Raw genomic sequence first — 20684 nt, 5'->3', positions numbered from 1 at the left:
ATCTTAGTCATGTTGTTTACTGGTGTAAGGCATTACTTTGTTGCACTTGGTTTCCTTTTCATGATATCGTTAATTAGTACACCAATATTCGGTCATTACCATTCAGGAAGATAAATGCTTAAGATCTTTTCTGAAATCATTTACATATCATATTCTAGTCAGAGAATGTTACTTTTGAATATTATTTCGTTTTGCTTGAGTTCATTTCAACATAGATTTTTTTTATCAAATGATTAATGACGCAGGTTTGTTATATTACGTCAGAAAATCTGACTGTTGTCATGTAATTGTTTTGTTTATTTATAGTATCCAGTTATAATAAATATTCATATACAACATCACAACTTGTTTAACTTTTAAATAAAAGGTTTAAAATAAGGAAACGGTTCCTTTACTTGTTCCTTTTGTGATTTTTAAGTTTCTACAAACAAATTGATCCAAAAATTGCATAATTTTCTCTAAAAACAGCTTTTTGGGGAAAACATAATCAATATAATATGTAGTATATGAAGATATTTTATTGAAAACTAGACTTTGACCCGTGCGTGCACGGGTTGACATTGCATATCGGACACTTACGAATAGGTACATCGACACAGTTTATTATTGAAATTTGCATAACAAAGCTATAAGCCTACAATAATGGTATTAATTTCACTACACTTTCCTTAGTTTGGTAAATCTAACTGTGTCTCGGGAAAGGCACTCCCCACAGTTAGAATGCCTCCGTTATACCCGTAATGTAGCAGAAAATTGCAGAATCGCTCCGGAACGATTATGGAGAAAGTTAATGAAGTTGCCTTGAAAATAACAGTCAAATTCATCACAACAAACCTTTTTCAGACTGCAAATACCTTTTATCTAAAAAATTTAATCCACAGAATGGAAGAATTCAACACCTTTTCACCAACGTACACGTATTTTCTTTGTAAAACTGGGTCCGTAGGACATTATTCATTTTTACGATAAAACATACTCTATCTTCACTCTAACAAATATAGTGTAACTTTTTCGCATGTAATCAAATATTTTTTGTCATCACGAAGACAAAAGTAATTAAGTATTTACATGGACTTGAAATGTATATTTGTTATTTTATACTTTCTCTCATAAGAAATCATTAATATATATGAACAGAATATATAGCAAAAGTCCAATGAAAATTTACCCGTATATGTATTATCATTTCTGAGTTTATTCATGCAGATGTGATATTGTGGAAACGTAAACTAAAGATCCCGTTAGCGTGAATGTATTGCGCAAGCGCAAAATTGTAAAATCCAAAAAATCCAAGTGATTTCCGGGAATTTTTGAGGAATTTTCGTTGATTATTAATTAGCGAAGCTTAACTGAGAAAAAATAAAAACAAATTGGTAATCTTCAAGTACCAATTATGTTTAAAATATATAAAACAAAAGACAGTATTCTTCCGATTTCTCGGTATTAAAGACAAAAAATTCGAGTCTATTATTTTAATATAATATAGTATAGATAAAGAATGTACATATATAAAATAAACACAAAAATATAACCATTACACTATAAACCACTTCATAATATAAAATATTGGCCCCAAAAGAAAACAATGAAGCAAAAATAAGTCTATGCCTTTTGTCACATGACTGGCACGTGACGTTGTAACGCTAACAACAACATGTTGTGGAGCCATGATTATTGCTTTACTTCCGTCAACGAGATGCCGTCTTTTGAATGGCCATTTCGGCCGCCAGGAGCTGGGCCGTGTCACTCGTGTTAATTTCTGCTGACACAAAGTCATTGTCCCATTCCAGGTCGTTAGAGTTCACGGGACTTTGTCTCTCTTGAGTTGAGGACGACGAAACCGCGTTTTCGTCTGCAGAAGATTTGTCCTTTTTCACTTGTCCAAGACCTAAAACATAATTATTAAATCCTTCAATATTCACTATCTTTTATATAAACAAAATTCTGTTTTCAAACCTCAACATTATTGAATCATTATTGATTTTTTTCTCTCTCTCTCTTCAAACCCAGGTGTAAGCAGACATGTAGACGTTCCCATAAAAGACTCTTGGATTAACTTTACGCTATTTTAATATCTGTCAATCAATAGCTGTTAACAATTATCGTTGGTAACGAGTCGGATTGAATATCGCCCTTTTAATGAGATGACGGAGATTTCATAATGAACGACACTCTGTCTGTACCGTCTGTGCCTTCTTCGTGCTCCCACTCCAGATCTAGCGAGGACCCGTCCGCCTGAGATCTGTCCTTAGAATGAGTCGTCGTCTGCACAGAGCTATTGGAACTCTGTCCATCTCCTAAATTAAAAAAAAATGTAATTTTAATTGAATAAAAATATGAAAATTTTAAAATAGCGACAACAATTACACCTCTTCGCCGCGGCAATTGCGAGACGCTGATTTTCCAGTTCTTCCAACAAGATAATAATCCAAAATTTGCAATTGTAATAAAAAGCAACCAAAATTAACGAGGCAATTCGAACGAGGCACTTCGAACAAAGAGCAATCACATTTAATAGGGCTTATGATAAACTGAAAAGATGCAAAATACCTTCTCGGAGCCTTGCTGTGGTTTTCAATGATCTTGCTTTCACGTTGGCCAAGAACAATTCAAAATCATCCTCACCTCCGGCCCTAGCGAAATAAGATAGACAGAAGTTAGAAACAAGACCTTGGACTTTCAGTAGGACGTAATTATTTATTTCTTTCATCAAAACAAATTAGACACTGGTTTCAAGTGAAATATACACAGATTGCGTAGTCTTAGCTCATAAGTCAGTCAAATCTTGTTGATTTCAAAAAGAATGACTGAGTGGCCAGCAATGGAATAGACAGGGTTAAGTCACATGGCTGTGTGACACAACTACCCGAAGTCCAAGCTTTTGTTAAAATGGTTCTAAATACAAAGAGGTCATCAATGAATTGAGAAATATAAGTATGAAATGAAGTGATCCTCACACATCCCAGTCTTTTTCGTTTTCTCCGAGCCAGGACTTGCTACCGCTTGGTGCAGAGGTCTTGGCCTTCTTCTCCTTGGCCTTTTGTAGCTTCGCAATCCGTGCGGCTTCTCGTTTTGCTTCATAAAACTTCTCCTCTTCTAGTCGAAGTTCCTCTTCCTGTTGTGCAAGCTTTAAAAAGCAAGTAACATGTTTGGGAATATAAACTAATTATAGATACAAGATGAAATTCTAGTACATATACAACAACTACATAGAGGTATTCCAATTCTGCAACCTTATAGGGTTTGTTCACGTCATTATACTTTTTAATAAAGAAGTAAATAACATTTTCTTAAAGAAATGTCAAGTCAAAATATAGGACCTCTAATTGCAACCGTTTTACTTTTACCACCGTCTTACAAGTATGTTTATATAAGAAAACGTGCGACAATGTAAAAACTAAACCAAAACTAAAACTAAAGATTCTGAAATAATCATACTTATGTGACCACTAAATAACGCGCATGCGTGGTTTGATTGGTGCCCATAGCCAATAACTCTCACCTTACTATCTATTTCTGCGTCAATACGCTTTTGCTCGTGAATCAGATTTGTGTACTGTTTGGAAGCCAATAGCTGTTTTTCTCTTTCGGTCACCAATCTACCACAAACAAAAACAAAATACAAGACCATGAACGAAAGCCAACATGGTTGGATTGCTTCTATCAAAGCACGTAGTATGAATCTGCAAAATACAGTAATGCACAACATCAAAAGGCGATAAGAGAAATTAATTTTTGAGGTTCCAGATTGCGTACGACACCCAGTGAGATGACGCCGATTGTCACGGTTCATTGGTCAGGGTTCTGCATGCAGACTTACCACACGCACGTACCGGGACACGGTGAAGGGAGCGGTCCTTAGTTCTAGCTGCCCTCTTTTTTTTTTCAAACAAAAAAGAGCATTGATGTGTTTAGGCATTTCAACTCTTAAAAAAAATATGAATTATCTCTTTTATTACACTGATATTTAAAAGTTCATACACCAAGGAATTGAAAATAGATTTATACCTTATTGATGTTTAGGAAAATGTCAGATGCACTAATGAAAACATAACCATACTAAAAGCATTCATTTCAATGATACATCAGCTAAGCGAGCAATACAAATAAAAAATAACATGGATTTCCAAGATGTTTAGTATGTTTACATCTATTTCATAATCATGTCGTAACACAAACTGGTTGATCTGCAAACCTAAAAATACGACTTTTTTAAACTTTTAAAAAAGAAAATTTTAAAAAAATTATGTTTAAAAAAAAGTTTGAGAAAATTTTTAATGATCTCATTATCACAACTTCGTGGAATTTTTAGTTACAAATAGTTTTGTGTTCAATAATCCAACATTATAGCGCATTATAATTTCTCTATAACTGTTACATACATGTTCTGAAATCCCATATATAAACTAAACAAATCGCTCCGTCTGGATTTGTTTACCATCCTTTGATTTGTCAATGTATTTACTACACACACAATAGTATAGGCCAGAAAAACACGTAACTAGAATAGAGAAGAAAATAGCAATTCCCACAGACCTCAATCAAAGGGGTTTAACATGTGGAAATATAAGCCAAATAAATATTTATTTTATGATTGAGATACACAAAACTATTAATCATCATAATTTACACAAAACTATTAATCATCATAATTTTAAACTAATTTTGACATAGAGAAAAAATTTAACATCCTTATGGAAAAAAACCCTGAAGGATTGAAAGTGTTTTTGTGTATTGTTAAAAATTAAATCAACAAATACATTTCATACAACGGTTCATCAAAGATAAACGTATGTATGACGGTAAACAGGGACCCAGAATGCTAGAACCATATGGTTAACTCATTTTCACAATCTATTTTCATTACAGTTTCAATCAATTATTCCATAAGTTTATTTACCCTGCAATTCTGCAATGAAGTTTAAAGTTCCCTTAAAATCAAATTTTCATTGCTAACTTTAAAAAAAAATGTTTTCCCCAAATACATACATTAATAAACACCTTCAGAAAAGATAAAAATAATTTTCAATAAGATTGATTAGTTGCTCTCTGACTGCTGAATGGTATCGATGTCGATTGAATATGAACTGATTATTAACAACATGTTAATTCAAGATCTACTTAATGTGTAATTTTTGGGCACATTATTTGGGCTCTTTCTCTCTTTAATGAGTTGGAGCAATCGGTCTCTCCTTCCTAAAATCTTTAATTTTATTTTCATACCACGAAGACCACTTCTGAAAATGATTCTTTGTTACGTGTATGGGCGAGCTAAAAATTTTAACAACGAATGATAAAAAGCATTCATTTTCACATTTTTTTTTCCATTGTTAACATAGATTGCAGCGAATCCATTGTCACAATGTGTAAAATGAATGTTGTAAATTTAAAGAAAAGAAAACGATTTCTGATACATGTACCGTACTTTAATGTAGGTGTTCCAAAGGAAGTCTCAAAAGATAAAGACTATCTTTTCATCTCTCTATCTTCCACGGAATACTTGTCAAAATGTTTATCTATGTATCTTGAATAATCAACTATAACTATATTTACACAGATAGTCAATACTCGTCTAACAGCACAGACTCTTCAGGAAAAAGAGATTCAAAAGTTTATACACGAAATCAAACATTCGATTAAAATTCAACGACCTTGTCAGATTCGAATGTTGCTCAAGCATACTTGTACGACAATGCCTGATGTGTATTGTTGACATTAACTAGGAACTGGGGAATTTAAGTATTTCAATTATATCATCTAAATATACTTTTCTCTGATTGTGTGTTTCTTTGCCTAGGAGGTCCCAAACGGGCCAGATGAGCCTCTTCAGCCCCCACTTACTACACCTCCAGACTTAGCACATCTCTGTGAAGTGAGTGATGAATACATATCATCGCTAATTAACCAAATACTAGTTATTCGAACAGATGGTTCCATTTTCCGAAGTTACTTAAATTGCCAGGTGCATTTGTCCTTCGCGTATAATAGCCAAAATCTCTTTAACTCTTCGTGAGAGCACAACTTTAGACATCTTTACCGAGACAGACAGACAAACAACGTTGAGCATTTAATTTAATTTAATTTTTAATTGCTAGTATATATTAAAATCATCCCACCTGCTGGAAAGATGATCTTACCTTGTCACTTCGTCTTGTACGGGATCCTGTAAAATATATTCTTATGATTTAGTTGAAAACAATTTGTTTAATGTGACAATCATTATACATTACTGATGAGAGAGAGAGAGAGAGAGAGAGAGAGAGAGAGAGAGAGAGAGAGAGAGAGAGAGAGAGAGAGAGAGGTGTCTCCCGCTTTTCACTGATTGATTCACTTTAATTTTTTTCAGTCTGTTGGTGGTGAAAAATGTGTAAAATTCTAAAATTCTGACTCTATTGCACCAATAGTATCAAAATACCTCTTTAAATGCTTCTTATCAAATCTGTCTATCTAAATGGAAAATGAATTTCATTTTCCCTTTGAAATTGGGAACCTTTACGATTAACTTTTATTAACTAAATCCTAATTCTAAATCATTACTATTCGAAACTTGAGGAAAATAGATTTAAATGCATTACTGCATTAATTTAAGTATTTTTCACGTTCAAATTCAACAATACCTAGAGGATTATGCATTTGATCCCCACCAGGGAGGGAGTTGTCTCAAAAATAGGTCGTAGAATTATAGTGAACATTGTTTGGCAATTGTATACACTAAAGCATCTATTTGTTGACGATAAACGATTTTTAAATTTTTCCAACTATAGTAAACATATAAATACTTACATCTTCCATGAGATTTTCAAACTGAAATGGAAAGAAATTTGATATAAAATATTAAAATCAACCTTTAAATTTATCTATTTGTTCAAGCATAAATTAATCTTTAATGTAAAATGTTATATGATCAAAATATGGCTAGTAATTATTTGTAGCTAGAAACTTTACTAAACCTCTATATCAGAAAAAAAAATCTGAAACTGTACATAGTATTCGCAGTTATGCATTCGTGATTCTAAAAGTGTAATCTAGAATCGCATAACTCGATTCCTGATATTCCCTATAATATCGACAACTGTACATGTATAAAAAAAAAAAATCATGACATCAACGTCCATATATAATATATGATTTCAACATATTTTATTTTCTCCTCTAACGGATCACCAAAAAGCTTTCTCCTTCAGTAAGAATGCGTTACCAAGTTTTCAAATAACAGTGAACCATAGCAAATCAAAATGATCTGGTATAATGATAAAATTCTGCAATTTAACAGTCCTGTCTCAACAAAATTCATGGAAAATTTCTTCGATCATATTTCCATGACTTAAATCCGTTTCATCACCCTCTTTTCAATTTCCTTACATTTTTATTTTTTTTGAAAAAAAAAAAAATTCCTTACATGAAATGGGACCCCACGAACGATTTTTGTAGTTTTTACAAAGACTAGACTAAGCCAAAGAGTTCATGCCGTTAAAGAATCGCATGAATACCGGTAATTCCTACTAGAATGATATCAAATTGTGATTAACAGTTCAATTTTCATTTAACTGTATTTTTCAATAAACTGTAAATAAGAGAATAGTTTTACTATGTGAATAATGACATAATTTCGCTGAGATACATGTAGTTTTGGCTTGTTTAATTTTTAGATAGCGTTGAAAAAAAACACTATAATAATAGCTATTATTTTTTTGATTATGAACTAAATATTTTGTATGAGGTCAACATATTACCAAGAAATAAACAGGAATGGGTGAGTGGAAGGATGGATGTGTGGATTTAGAAAATTATCTCTGATCATGAGTGTTTTATCTCGGTTTTACTTGAATCTGCTTCACTCAACTTCGATTTTAAAATCGTCGATTTTGTAAATATCTCATTATGGACTTGATATACATGATTGCAATACACGATTGCGATAATTATAACGCTTTGAGTAGGCTTATCACAATAACTTAAGTATACTCGAATATATTCAGTTGATATATGAAATATATTCAAATGTCAACGTATTTAACAGGTGATCAAGAAAATGCCGGTAATGTCGTACATAATAGGACATCAGTGTAGAGTATTCAATCTATATAGAGAAGGTAAAGGGAGCCGAGACCTCAGCTAATAGCATCATTGTTGACTACCAATAAAACATTCTATTGACTATTTAAAATTTACCTATTTCTTTGAAAGTTGTTTATTGTATCTCTAAAGAACTTCGACAAAGCGAGAACGAACATACAGTCATGCAAAGCGAATCTCAACAGATGAATGACGAATTCAATATACACTGCAATTCACCTTTTGACAAAGGATTCAAAACGTTTTGATATTGCTCTAGACATTAAATAGCAAACTGCCATACCCGATTGTACTCGCACAACCATCATCGCGTCTTAAGCATACCCCTATGCTTTCAGTGGGATCTTCCCATCTTTATGCAGAAAAAGGACGGTCTTATTTAAAATGATTTATGAGACAATTTGACGTCATATGTATTTTGCTGAAATTTGAATAAGACAAAAGAGAGTTTCGATGACTTATAGAAATAGCTGTCGGATTATTATCGGTGAATGCGCATCATTTGTGTTTTGAAGAAGAAAAAAAAAAAAGAAATTCTTGTAAATATTTTCAACCAAAATGTAACTCTAGTATAGTTTGGAAGTGAAACAAAAAAAACTCGTGTACAGAAGAAAGAGAGAGAGAGAGAGAAACTAAACTCCAAAGATGGCATATTGTGGGAGTGCATCAAAGTGGGCTAAGATCGGCCTAGTGTTTCAGTACATCGGACTGGCCCTGTTCCTGTCCGGATTCGGGACCATAGGATGGATGGTGACCCAGACAGTACAGAACAACAAGGACATCACAGTGGGACTGTTCAAAATGATCGACTGTTCCTCTGGAAGCTGTGCGACTTCTGACATAACCAGCGACTATCAAAACAGTAAGTCGAGATTAAAACCAAGCTCCTATATAAACTAGTCATCTTTACAGAACTTTTAATGTATAAACAACCTTTTACGAAACAACTTTTGCAACATTCGCAAACGCTAATGTATTCTTTGGACATACATGTATTTGTTTGGGGTTTTTTTTTTTAAAAAAAAATATTAAGCAATCATAATGCATATTTTTAAAAAAAGATGTGTCGGAGAAAACTATTCCCAGATACAGTAATGGGCTAAAACTTGTAGACAAAAAATAGTATTTCTGTCTAAAACCAAGCGATATTTTTTTCTGGGTAAAAAAATTATGCAGTTTCTCCAGATTTTAACTATTGGGCCGAAGTAAAAAATATAAAATTCTTTTAAAAGAAGTCAATTATCCGGGGTTTTTTTTTGCCTGAATATTAGATTAAAATATAAACGAAATGAATATATCAGTGGTAGTTTGGTCGATTACCTATATAATAACGTCTTGTCCATTGCGTGTTAATATGAATTGGAATATGTCATAAACCCTCGTCTTGTCGAGAACGAAAATACCGTCTTCAACTTCGAGACCTTTGCAAGTTAACAATCACTTGAACTTTCGTAAAGTTTAATCTACACAGATTTACTGATATCATGTTATTTATGGGTTTAATTAACTACAATTAACTCAATTCAAGGCACATTTGATGTATCATAAATTACACTTCTGAAATGTTATGTATATAAAGGACTGGGTTATAACTTTAAAAATTTGACTGAATAGTTTATTGTAAGATTAGGCTTACACAGAATTGATTAACAGTTAAGGGATTATCACTAGACAGACCTGGCGTATGTATAAACATATTTATACACAGATTTGATAAACAGTTAAGGGATTATCACTAGACGAACAGAAGCCCTCTCTCATGGTCATAAACACGATACGACACGAGCCCTTTTACAACGATATAAACAAAACATAAATTGAGCCGTCTCACAACGATATAAACATGACATAAATTGAGCCCTCTCACAACGATACAAACATGACATAAATTGAGCCCTCTCACATATATAAATATGACAGTAATTGAGCCCTATCACAACGATATAATCATGATATGAATTGAGCCCTCTCACAACGATACAAACATGACATAAATTGAGCCCTCTCACATATATAAACATGACAGTAATTGAGCCCTATCACAACGATATAATCATGACATTAATTGAGCCCTCTCACAACGATACAAAAATGACATTAATTGAGCCCTCTCACAACGATATACACATGACATAAACTGAACCCTTTCGCAGTGATACAAACATGACATAAATTAAGCCCTCTCACAACGATACAAACATGACATAAACTGAACCCTCTCGCAGTGATATAAGCATGACATTAATTGAGCCCTCTCACAACGATAAAAACGTGACATAAATTGAGCGCTCTCACAACGATATAAACATAAAATGATTCATGCCTTCTTACAACGATATAAACATGACATACATGACATGAATTGAGCCCTCTCACAACGATATAAACATGACATAAACTGAACCCTCTCGCAGTGGTATAAACATGACATAAATTGAGCTCTCTCTCTCTCAACGATATGAACATGACATAAACTGAGCCCTCTCACAACGATATAAACATGACACAAACTGAACCCTCCCGCAGTGATATAAACATGACATAAATTGAGCTCTCTCACAACGATATAAACATGACATAAATTGAGCGCTCTCACAACTATATAAACATGAAATGATTCATGCCTTCTTACAACGATATAAACATGACATACATGACATGAATTGAGCCCTCTCACAACGATATAAACATGACATAAACTGAACCCTCTCGCAGTGATATAAACATGACATAAACTGAGCCCTCTCACAACAATATAAACATGACATAAACTGAGCCCTCTCGCAGTGATATAAACACGACATTAATTGGGCCCTCTCACAACGATACAAACATGACATAAATTGAGCCCTCTCACAACAATATCAACATGACATTGTGATGTGGAATATTAAATTGCATATTACTAGTATGCCGTACTTCCTCTAACAACGTTCAATAAAATGCATGATAATCCCCCTTTTCTTTAACAAACTAAACATGACACGATACACCCCCTTTTACCAAAATATATAGCCATGTAAACCAGATATAAGCAACACATGACACAACTTCTCGAACAAGGCAGAAATTATACATGATGCGGACCCTAACACAACGATACAAGAGACCTTACATGAGCCTTCTCATAACGAACAATCTATTCATGATTACAAGTATCATTGTGCACTTAATGTCAAAGTATAACCCAACCCTGAGAGTGGTACTGTGACTTTTACAGATGGGCGGGACGGTACCCTGGGAATGATGATCGTAGTACTCATAGTGGCGGTACCCATCACAGTGATGTACAGTATCTATGTAGCCACGGAGGCCGCCAGGTCAAAGTGTCTCGCCCTCCTCGTCATCATCTCTGAGTTTGTAGCAGGTATTTAATTTATAAAAGTATTCATAAGCTTTATATCAGTCCTTGACACATGTCAATAGAGGTGGTATAATATGGTTATAAAGATTCTCAATAGTACTTTAAACAACAAACAACGACAAACAGGTCGTCAAATAGAGAAAAGTTGAGCATGCTTTGTAAGAAAAAGTGATTTATGTAGAACAAGAGCTAACACTAGATTTATTCTCATTCTATATTGTATGTAACTTTACATTTTTCAATTTTCCAGCCTTGTTAGCTGTGATTGGGATGATTATCTACGCTGTTCTTCTTCCGACTGACTTTTATACCTCATACTCTCTGGGACTCATCACGCTCGCCGCGGGACTCTTTGCAACGGCCGGGTGTCTACTCATACCAGACGTGCGCAACAACATTTACAAAACTACCAAAACGCGCGTGACTCCACCACCGCCGTCTCCCAGTCTGCCGCCGATTGAGAGTCCCCCTCCACGTTACAGGGAGCACACTCCAGAGTACTACACCCCGAGCCCCCGACCACAGAAAAAGCGCGGCTACTGGGAGTATAAGGAGTACGAGACGCCCCGCCCCACGGAGCGCCGGACACCGAGGGACGTTGTGAGGGTGCATTTACGCTCCACCACTCCACTTTCGGTGGGGAACTTTTCCACAACCTCTACACCTCGCCGCTACGGTACTCCCCCGGCGGTTCAGAGATACGATTATAAGGCCAGGTAATTCGATGCCGACTTTTGAAAGTGTTAGTGGCCAAGCTCAAATTATCCAACTAAAAAGATCCCACTAAAGGAGTGAGATTTCCATGACGTTGCTACGATATATAGGATAGTTAACAGTTAGCGCATGTGTGTTATAAATGCATTGCATGCATGGCGAAGATGGTGTCACGACTTCGGGAACTAAATTTGAACAAATATCAGGAATATGCGATCATTAATGTCTCAAAGTTGCACATACATGCAAAAACACACACATCTGTCTCGAAAATTCTAGTGAAAATTCAATATTCTTTTATATCCTTTTCAAGACTGACAAACCATATCCGACACTATTATGCTGTACCTTGGCGTCTGTCAAAAGCATGTAAAGACTTTCCAACGGTGTTTTGTCTTCTAATCAAATGCATATCGCTCTGAGATGTAAAGGTATAGAGTCGTACTATTTACCTTCATAAATCTGTCGAAGAACATCCAAAGAAAACCTTTTTTTCTTTCTAAAAGGGCTTTATCAACGAAAAACATTATATATAAAAACGTTTTATTGTTTAAAAGTGCACATGATATGATTGTCAATGTAATCGGTAAACATGGCCATTCTTTGACGAACTTCGAGAGAGAAATCGGGTTTTTCAGATGAATATAAAAATATAGAATATACATATTGTGTTTTAAAAAAACTTAAATTTCTCTGGAGTCAAAGTTTTGAAAACGAGATTGCAAAACATATTTCATTATTCCTCGTTTTAGTAACAGGACACTTAACTTAATTGTATAAACATTGTATGTTCGTCCTAGATTTGTGTTAAACGAGATCATTACTTCGTTTTATCTTCGTTGGAGAGAACCGGGGGGGGGGGGGGTTGTTACTTCCAAAAAATAAACATTATCCGGGTTTTTTGTTATTGTTCGGTGTGGGAACCATTGTTACAAAACTGTTCTAGTACACACTGAAAACATTTTGACAGTATTTCACAAGTGCTAGAAAGAAGTTTAACTATGAATTGTTATATATGTTTGGTTATATTTACTTCACCCATGACATGCTATTTATATATTTTTTATAAGACTGTGATTTGTCTATATTGTCTGTGATTTATTTATTTTTCCATTACTTGTTGAACCTTGTTGAATAAATCTTTGTTACTCGGGTGATTGTTATTCTAGAGGTCTTCACACCAAGCTGTGAATTATATGGCGCGGCGTCTGAGTCAAGTGCGGGGCAATTCTTGCGGTGTAAATCTTGTTGCCACCCATTTTGTTAGTCTTCGTCCGAATCAAAAATATGATTTCTTTTGATGCATAAATTATCAACTTACAGACTATCTAGAAAAAATCTTAAATGGACAAATCCTTTATCGTTTTCTCTAAAATAAAGTTAAAGATAAGATATGAAGCCAAACCAAGAAGATTGTTCGCCCGGTGCATGAACATGTACTTATAAAATATAATTGCCAAACTTTAAATGTAAACAGTTTGTAAATATACATTTATTGGGCAAGGGGTGAAATGGTGCATGTCCCTTAATGATCGTTTTTTCTTTTTCTTTCCCCCTTTTTTTGAAAGGGGGTGGGGTGTTACGACATCCGTCATTTCATGATTTCATCCAACTAATTTCTAAATAAAAAACCTAAAGTTTCTCAGGGAAATAAATAATTATTCATTTCATAAAGTCAGTCCACCTTTTTACGCGAAAACTTCAATATATCGTTCAAAGATTGTAACTCAATGAAAATGAAAAGTTGGTCAATGTGTGCATGCAGTAAGCCAATCCAATGAATAAACCCATTTTATATCACTTAGTGAACGAATAATTGATATCTTATAACCGAATTAAAAAAAAGGAATTTTTTTTTACCAGAAAACCCATTAGGTTAGATAAGTTTTATCAAAAGATATCGTCATAAAAACTAAAAAGACATCCGAAATAAATTTCGCACCCCACACACCCAGGAAACTTGTAACCGAATTTTTTTTTATTGACTTTCCGATTTTATGTAATATATGAGGTAAGCGGATGTGAGCTGAAAGCTTGAAGTTGAAAAGCGAATTTCCGACTCCAAACGTTTCTAGCTTGAGGAGAAAGCGTCTTTATCTAAAATCACTGAGAAATGTTTGTAAAATAATGTTTACGTACAAGAATACTTTAGCCTGACTTCTTTGGACTTAAAACTGTGGAAAAATTGTGAGAAATCTCTTTAGACTTACACAACAAGCGAAATTCTTTTTACTGCGAGAGCAAATCATGGACAAAACCCCCCTGTGTGAAAAATTAAATATTAAGCGCCTCGGCCCTTTACTCCAAAAACGGACAAATAGCTTTGGCTAGATGTGTATTTAAACGCGCTGTCATCTTGAAAGATGTCTTTATAAAAGTCATAAAATTCTCCGCTGAATAAAGCCTTTCAGACTGATCAATAGCCAAAATGAACAACCTCTAAAATGTCTTTGAGTTTTGTGATTTGAGCACAAGTGATTATAATGACATATTCTTTGTTGAGTAAACCTATGATGCGATCGTCGGTCGGCAAAAATGACGATCAATAAATCCATATACGCGTGGTTTATGTGTGTGAGAAGAAAGAAAAAACGATTAAAATTAAAAACTTATTATATTTGAGCAGACAAGCAAAAGCATGTATACCCACTCAAAGTTTAGAGATTTAAACAAAAGAGAAGAGAAGAAAACTTCATTTTCCGTGTTGTCATATCCAAGGCCGTGAAGCGATGATATCACGCTCACAGCAATGTCGCCTTTAAAAAAAACACTTTTCTTTTCTTTTAAATTTAATTGTGAACAAAAAAAACCCAGACTTCAAACACGAAATTCAAATTTTTTTCAAGGACTTTAGCATAATTATCTAATTGAAAAATCGTTTTATCATGGTTGCGTATTAAACTTTTACATGCATATAATTACGAAATTTTGCTCATTTCATATTAAAATATTTAATTTTAATCGTCGCAAATCATCAGAAAAGCCTAATTTTCAAGCATCATTTAACATCAAATCAAAAGTTGATGCATATACAAACTTTTTTGTTGTAAGTTGCAACAAAATGTATGAATTCAAATGACGCATTTTAGACAACTCGATTTTTAAAATTGCATCATCAATCTAGCGCGATGTAATGTCGCCATGGCAACAAATACAACCCTTTTGTGAAATGGTGTCTTGATATTAAACAAGAAATACCTTTACATTCTTTCAACCCGGAGTTCCGCACACTCAATAAAATGGACAAATACGGTTAATCTATGCCAAATGTACGACACAACATCCTTAAAATCATCATTATGTCAAACTGATATACTAAGGGTTATTTTTTTAAATGTCATTCAAATATTACATTTGACTAACGTCCCATGAAATGATTCAGTATTTTGTTCACGACAATAAAACTATATGTTTTAGTTAATGTACATATCTCTCACCGTAAAAGCTACTTTGAAATGGTATCTCCCAATCAAATCTGATTTCTATTTTTAAAAATGCGGTTACTTTAATTCGGGTAAAATTCTTAGTTTTACAGGGCACTTTCCATAATTACGTAAGCAATTACAGAATCCACATTAGTTATGAAGCAGAAATAAGTGGTATAAAACCCAATAAAGCAAGGGTCAGTGTAGGTTGCCTTATAAAACTGTGATCTTAACATCGACGAATTCAGTTGACGCCAGTTTACAAAATAATGAAATGCTGCTCCATGTTGCTCAGTTATGTAGTACTGTAGTTATATTGACCGATCTATTTATATCATACATTTACATGTAGCACAAGGGTTAAACATTGAATTCTTGTGATTTATTCTGAAAGCACATTCTCTTTCAATCTGCTTCTGTATTTTAATAAACATACATGTCCCGGTTAGGCTCGAACAATATTTTATAAATGTGTGTATATTTCGGTACAAGGGAGAGCAGAGGACCTAATTTAAGTAATTTTGATTAAATCATGTATCCCTTAATATCAAACACGTGTAATTACGATTATATTTTCGTCAGTTGACAGACAGGGAGGGTATGAATCTGATAACAGTTATCGGCATATAAGGAGAATGATGTAATGCCATATGCACCTTTTAATGATAATTGACAGTCGTCACCAGTTCATTTAAAATATCCTTCCTTCAAATTCTAGATATGATTCTGAAGCCATACACTATTTCTAGTTGTCTTAAAAATCGATCATAATCTCTAGAACAATTTTTTTATTCCATTAGTACTTTTAAACAGAATCTCTCTCTCTCTCTCTCTCTCGCTCTCGCTCTCTCTCTCTCTCTCTCTCTCTCTCTCTCTCTCTCTCTCTCTCTCTCTCTCTCAGGGCAACCTTACCCCCAGTACTTTTACAACATACTTCATTTAACGCCATAAAATTTTGAACTTTTATTATGCGCTCATTTTCAGATTATAGACCTGTCTATTCTTGCTTGATAGAACATTTGATCTAATCAGATACTGCAGTCTATATGAAAGATTTAAATATATAATTTGTTCCGCAATCTTGAAAGAAAAGTACATCTTTCAAATTTTTAATTTGCACCTTAATTCACGCAATGCAGACTTTAAAAAAAAATTAAGAAAATTCATTACATGAATTGATTATTCTATAGTATGCCAAGAATAAAGATAAAATACAAAGTTTCTTTTCAACATAGAGTAATACTAATGCTTGTTAATAAAGCTCTTTTCATTGTATGAATGATGCATCAAAACGCCCACTCTTTTGTAAGTCTGCACTGTATGGCAGATCAAACGTTCATTCCTCCCCCCCCCCCCCACTCCTTCAAAGGGTTTTTTTATGCCCAATGTTCTATGTACTTGATAAAAGCTTTGCTTCTACATCCCAAATATTTTTTTTTATATAAAAAAGCATATGAAAAGTGTGTGATGATGATATACACATTTCATATAGCAAAAATAAAATATTTTCATATTTTTCAAAAATAAATGAGCACACTTAAAGCTTGTACCTATTAGAGTAGCTTTGAACAATTTACAAATGTTAATTTATAGATCACATATTTCCAATTCAAAATGCTCAATGTTCAAGTTTTTGTGGCTTCTGAGTAAAGTACATAAACTCCCTGGTGATCAATATTCATATGACATCATCAAAGTACACAAATCAATTTAAATCTGCTCCAATTGAGAACAAGAAATAACACCCCCCCCCCCCCCATCACCAAAAAAAACTTTAATGTCTGATCCATTTAGTTCTGAATTCTAATTACTCTGTTTAAGAAAAAATAATCTGGTAACATAATTTCAATCAAAGTGAAATACTTATCATAATTACACAAAAGAATTTGGTAATATGAAAATAATCTTCCATACTGATCTAAATCATTCTGTGACCAAGTTTGTCTTCTTATCAACAGTATATTCTAATAAAAATGTACAGTTCTCATCCATGTACATCAATTTTACTGCCAATATAATTCTTTATGTGTAACATACATGTATATTTTCTGGGTAAAAAATTTCTTCAAATAGATATTGAACAGTATGCAATTGATCTATACTTGCATTGTTTCATGGTTTAGTTTTGATGCTCTACTCAATTTTTTTCTAGTCAATATACAATATTTATTTTGTAAATTGTCTTCTCTGGTCAGCAGAAGAGCAAAACTTTCAAATGCCATCCATTTTTTTTTTTATCAACTCACAGTACAGACTTTTAATTACGGTACTTCTCTTCTAAAGCAAGTATTGATTTATATTTCTAACAAATTGAAAAAGCAATTGGAGTTACCTCCCATTCATCACACTCAGGAGCCAACATTACAAATGAAACTCTAGTATGCAAAGAATCACCTGCAGTATCATATTAATTGTAATAGAATCTAACGGTTTTATCATTTAATACCATGCAACAATATTACCGGTATTTCAAATATTTAATCTTTAATTGCAGCAAGTCTTCCCATGCAAATTCAGGCCAATAAAATCGAGACACTTACCAATAGCAAAACAAGCAGAATGTTCCCAATTTATTATTAATGTAATTACAACAAATTTCCTAATTTGATAAAAAGTAAAAAAAAAATGCATTTGATTGTGATTCCAGTTTCATTTTTTATAATGTTAGATGATTTTAAGGCACAGAAATATGTATAAAATTAATATTTTAATTTAAAATTTAATTGACTTTTTATTATTCTTTATTTTTTTTTTTTCATTAATATCAAAAATTTTCCACTTCGATCAAAAACGTCAATAATTTTCCCAATCTATATAAGACTTGCACACAGATCATACCTCTATTGAAAAGTCCCTTTCCACGCTGTATCTTGTTCTTAAGTACTTCCTCCTAAAACATTAAGTATTTCAAATAAGATAATCAAATGAGTATGACTGAAGTCTTGTAAACATGGTTTCATCAATAAATATGGTCATAAATTTTTCACCGATTCTGTAAAATTCAATCCTCTGTTTTCATCATGTTAAAAATGGAAAGCAAGTTATACAAGTGTAATGGGATGGGAGAAATAATGACGGACCAGAATTTGAACCCAGGCACCCTGAATCTATAGTCAGATGCTCTACCAACTACTAGTAAGCTATCTGGCGCTGGCAGCTGAATTGGTCTGACCATCAGATTTCTTCCTACCTTGAATGATCTGCACCCTAGGAAATCAACATCCCACTGGGGTTTTTTCTTCTGGCAGCAGTTAACCTTCGACTGAAGGGGTTCACCCGGTTGGCATGGCACCAAATGTAAAGGGACAAGAGAAATAATGACTGACCAGACCAGGCTCCAGGATCATGAAAGATCTTAGGCTTAAATCAAAATTATAATCATTCACCAAAAATGTATTAACCATAGATTTTCACTTGAAGTGTGTAGGTAGCAACAAGATAGGCAAACAATCCTAAAACATATTTCGAATTTTGCTTGTATGTTATTATAAAACTTATAAAATGCATTCAAATTCTGACTTAAGTCTAAGACAGCTTCATGATCCTGGGGCCTGGATTTGAACCCATGCCCCCTAAATCTCTAGTCAGGTAGTCTACCAGTTGAGCCATCTGGCACTGCTATTCAAACTGATCTGATCATTATATTAAATGTAAAAGGCTGAAAGAAATACTGAATGATCAAAGCAGGATTCAAACACTTGATCCTGGGATCTTTAGTCAGGTACTATACCAAGAGAGCTATATCTGGTGCCAGTGAAAGAACCGTCACTCACGTATGTACATCAAAAAGTAAAGGTTCACACAGTATTCTCTTTTGAGAAGTGAACAGGCATAGCCTACATCCACAGAAGTGGGTGTAGGCTGTGCGTGTTCACTTCTCAAAAGAGAATAGTTCACACAGCATAGTTAATCTGATCATTGTTTACACACAATGTTTTAGAGGTTGTTTGACTGTGCATATAATAAACAAAATCACATATGAAACTAGCAATATGATTATTTATCTGCAGATACAATTCATCGTTACCAGTAGCCTACATAACTTACAATATCCCACGTCACAACCAAACCGTTGTGAATGCTTTATCACTTCAAATGAGTTACATGTATGAAACAAATGTCATGTTATTTTTACAGTATTAGAATTCCATATATATCATAGGTAATAATTATTCAATGTAACGTTTTCAGTTGACAGTTTACAATTTTGTCTTTATCAATTTCTTATGCAACGATAACGACAACATATCGAGGAAATTCGGTCCATTATATTATTAACATTTATCATGTTTATCATGTTTCACTTCAAAACAAAATGATTTGGATTAACATAGTTACAACCTTCTATCGGCAATGCCAAAACATCTCGCTATACAGTTTCCCATCTTTTGTTGAAATGAACTGCAACAATCGACAGGTTTAATTATGTTTTCGTACGTATTCTCGTCATCTTCGTCTCATGATTGCAGACAAAAACTTCCGCCTTGAAAGTAAGCTATTTATGCATCTTGATCCCGATATCTATGTTAATGACCAGTATAGCTAATGACCAGTGTGTTTTAGTAGAAATTTTCATGTTTCTTTTTCATTGAAATATTTATTAATTTGACGTAAAAAAAGTTTTTTAAATTTCAAATTTACATCTTTTTTATTTGGATTTAAATTTTTTTCCAAGGGGGAGGGGGTTCACAGGTCAGGTGCATCTCGCCTTATTTCACAGGCACTCGTTTCTGTAAGTATTATACACGTACCATGCGTATAATGAGGTAAACTTTATCGTATACGAGTGCCTTTAACTCATGTGCATATCATCAGCGTCCTTGGGTTTTCGACAATGTTTATCCTATGGACTTTTATAAGGGCATCTAAAATGACATAATTCATAATTAGGAAAACCGTTGTAAAAAAATTGTTAAATTTATTAATACTGGATTGTACATGATGTTTACATGACTAAGAAATGTAAGAATCATTCTCTTGACTTTTATGAAGAGATCATTACGGTCGGTACGTAATCAAATATCATAAAGGTGATAAAGCCCGAACGTAAAGATATCACCAGAAAAGTCAGAATGATTCCTTTGTACTTTAATATTTTACTTTTT

The 20684-nt window shown here is 33.6% G+C and overlaps 2 protein-coding genes across 3 annotated transcripts; one reads left to right on the top strand and one right to left on the bottom strand.

Annotated features, from left to right (window-relative positions):
* Nucleotides 1-1502: 1502 nt before the first annotated feature.
* Nucleotides 1503-20080, bottom strand: LOC105343403 (AP-1 complex-associated regulatory protein). 2 transcript variants are annotated; one of them, XM_066066087.1, is made up of 9 exons: nt 19921-20080; nt 18418-18469; nt 6784-6804; nt 6138-6163; nt 3821-3875; nt 2958-3127; nt 2551-2633; nt 2184-2297; nt 1503-1888 (listed from the first exon to the last, which is right to left on the bottom strand). In XM_066066087.1, exons 1-9 carry the CDS (start codon nt 19962-19964, stop codon nt 1689-1691), a joined length of 765 nt encoding a protein of 254 aa, XP_065922159.1. In that variant the 5' UTR covers nt 19965-20080; the 3' UTR covers nt 1503-1688. The 2 variants fall into 2 exon arrangements, with proteins under 2 accessions (XP_065922159.1, XP_011449080.2); XM_011450778.4 differs by lacking the exon at nt 3821-3875 and adding an exon at nt 3503-3599 and having other exon boundaries at nt 1506-1888.
* On the top strand, nt 8286-13307 carry LOC105343402 (uncharacterized). The gene is made up of 3 exons (XM_011450777.4): nt 8286-8938; nt 11297-11443; nt 11691-13307. The coding sequence occupies exons 1-3, from the start codon at nt 8722-8724 to the stop codon at nt 12158-12160; spliced, it is 834 nt and encodes a 277-aa protein (XP_011449079.2). The 5' UTR covers nt 8286-8721; the 3' UTR covers nt 12161-13307.
* Nucleotides 20081-20684: the final 604 nt, after the last annotated feature.

Source organism: Magallana gigas, chromosome 7, assembly GCF_963853765.1.
Source record: "Magallana gigas chromosome 7, xbMagGiga1.1, whole genome shotgun sequence".
In the NCBI taxonomy this organism is placed as follows: domain Eukaryota; kingdom Metazoa; phylum Mollusca; class Bivalvia; order Ostreida; family Ostreidae; genus Magallana; species Magallana gigas.
Note: the sequence above shows the minus strand (reverse complement) of the source record. Positions and strands in the feature narration are given on the sequence as shown.

Excerpts from the sequence above, each read along its gene's own strand:
- LOC105343402 (XM_011450777.4), top strand. The coding sequence starts at position 8,722 with ATGGCATATTGTGGGAGTGCATCAAAGTGGGCTAAGATCGGCCTAGTG. Across the intron at positions 8,939-11,296 it reads AACCAGCGACTATCAAAACA|ATGGGCGGGACGGTACCCTG; the intron begins GTAAGTCGAGAT and ends TGACTTTTACAG. Across the intron at positions 11,444-11,690 it reads CATCTCTGAGTTTGTAGCAG|CCTTGTTAGCTGTGATTGGG; the intron begins GTATTTAATTTA and ends TCAATTTTCCAG.
- LOC105343403 (XM_011450778.4), bottom strand. The coding sequence starts at position 19,964 with ATGGGAAACTGTATAGCGAGATGTTTTGGCATTGCCGATAGAAG. Across the intron at positions 2,634-2,957 it reads AACGAAAAAGACTGGGATGT|GGCCGGAGGTGAGGATGATT; the intron begins GTGAGGATCACT and ends TTATTTCGCTAG. Across the intron at positions 1,889-2,183 it reads GCACGAAGAAGGCACAGACG|GTCTTGGACAAGTGAAAAAG; the intron begins GTACAGACAGAG and ends ATTATGTTTTAG.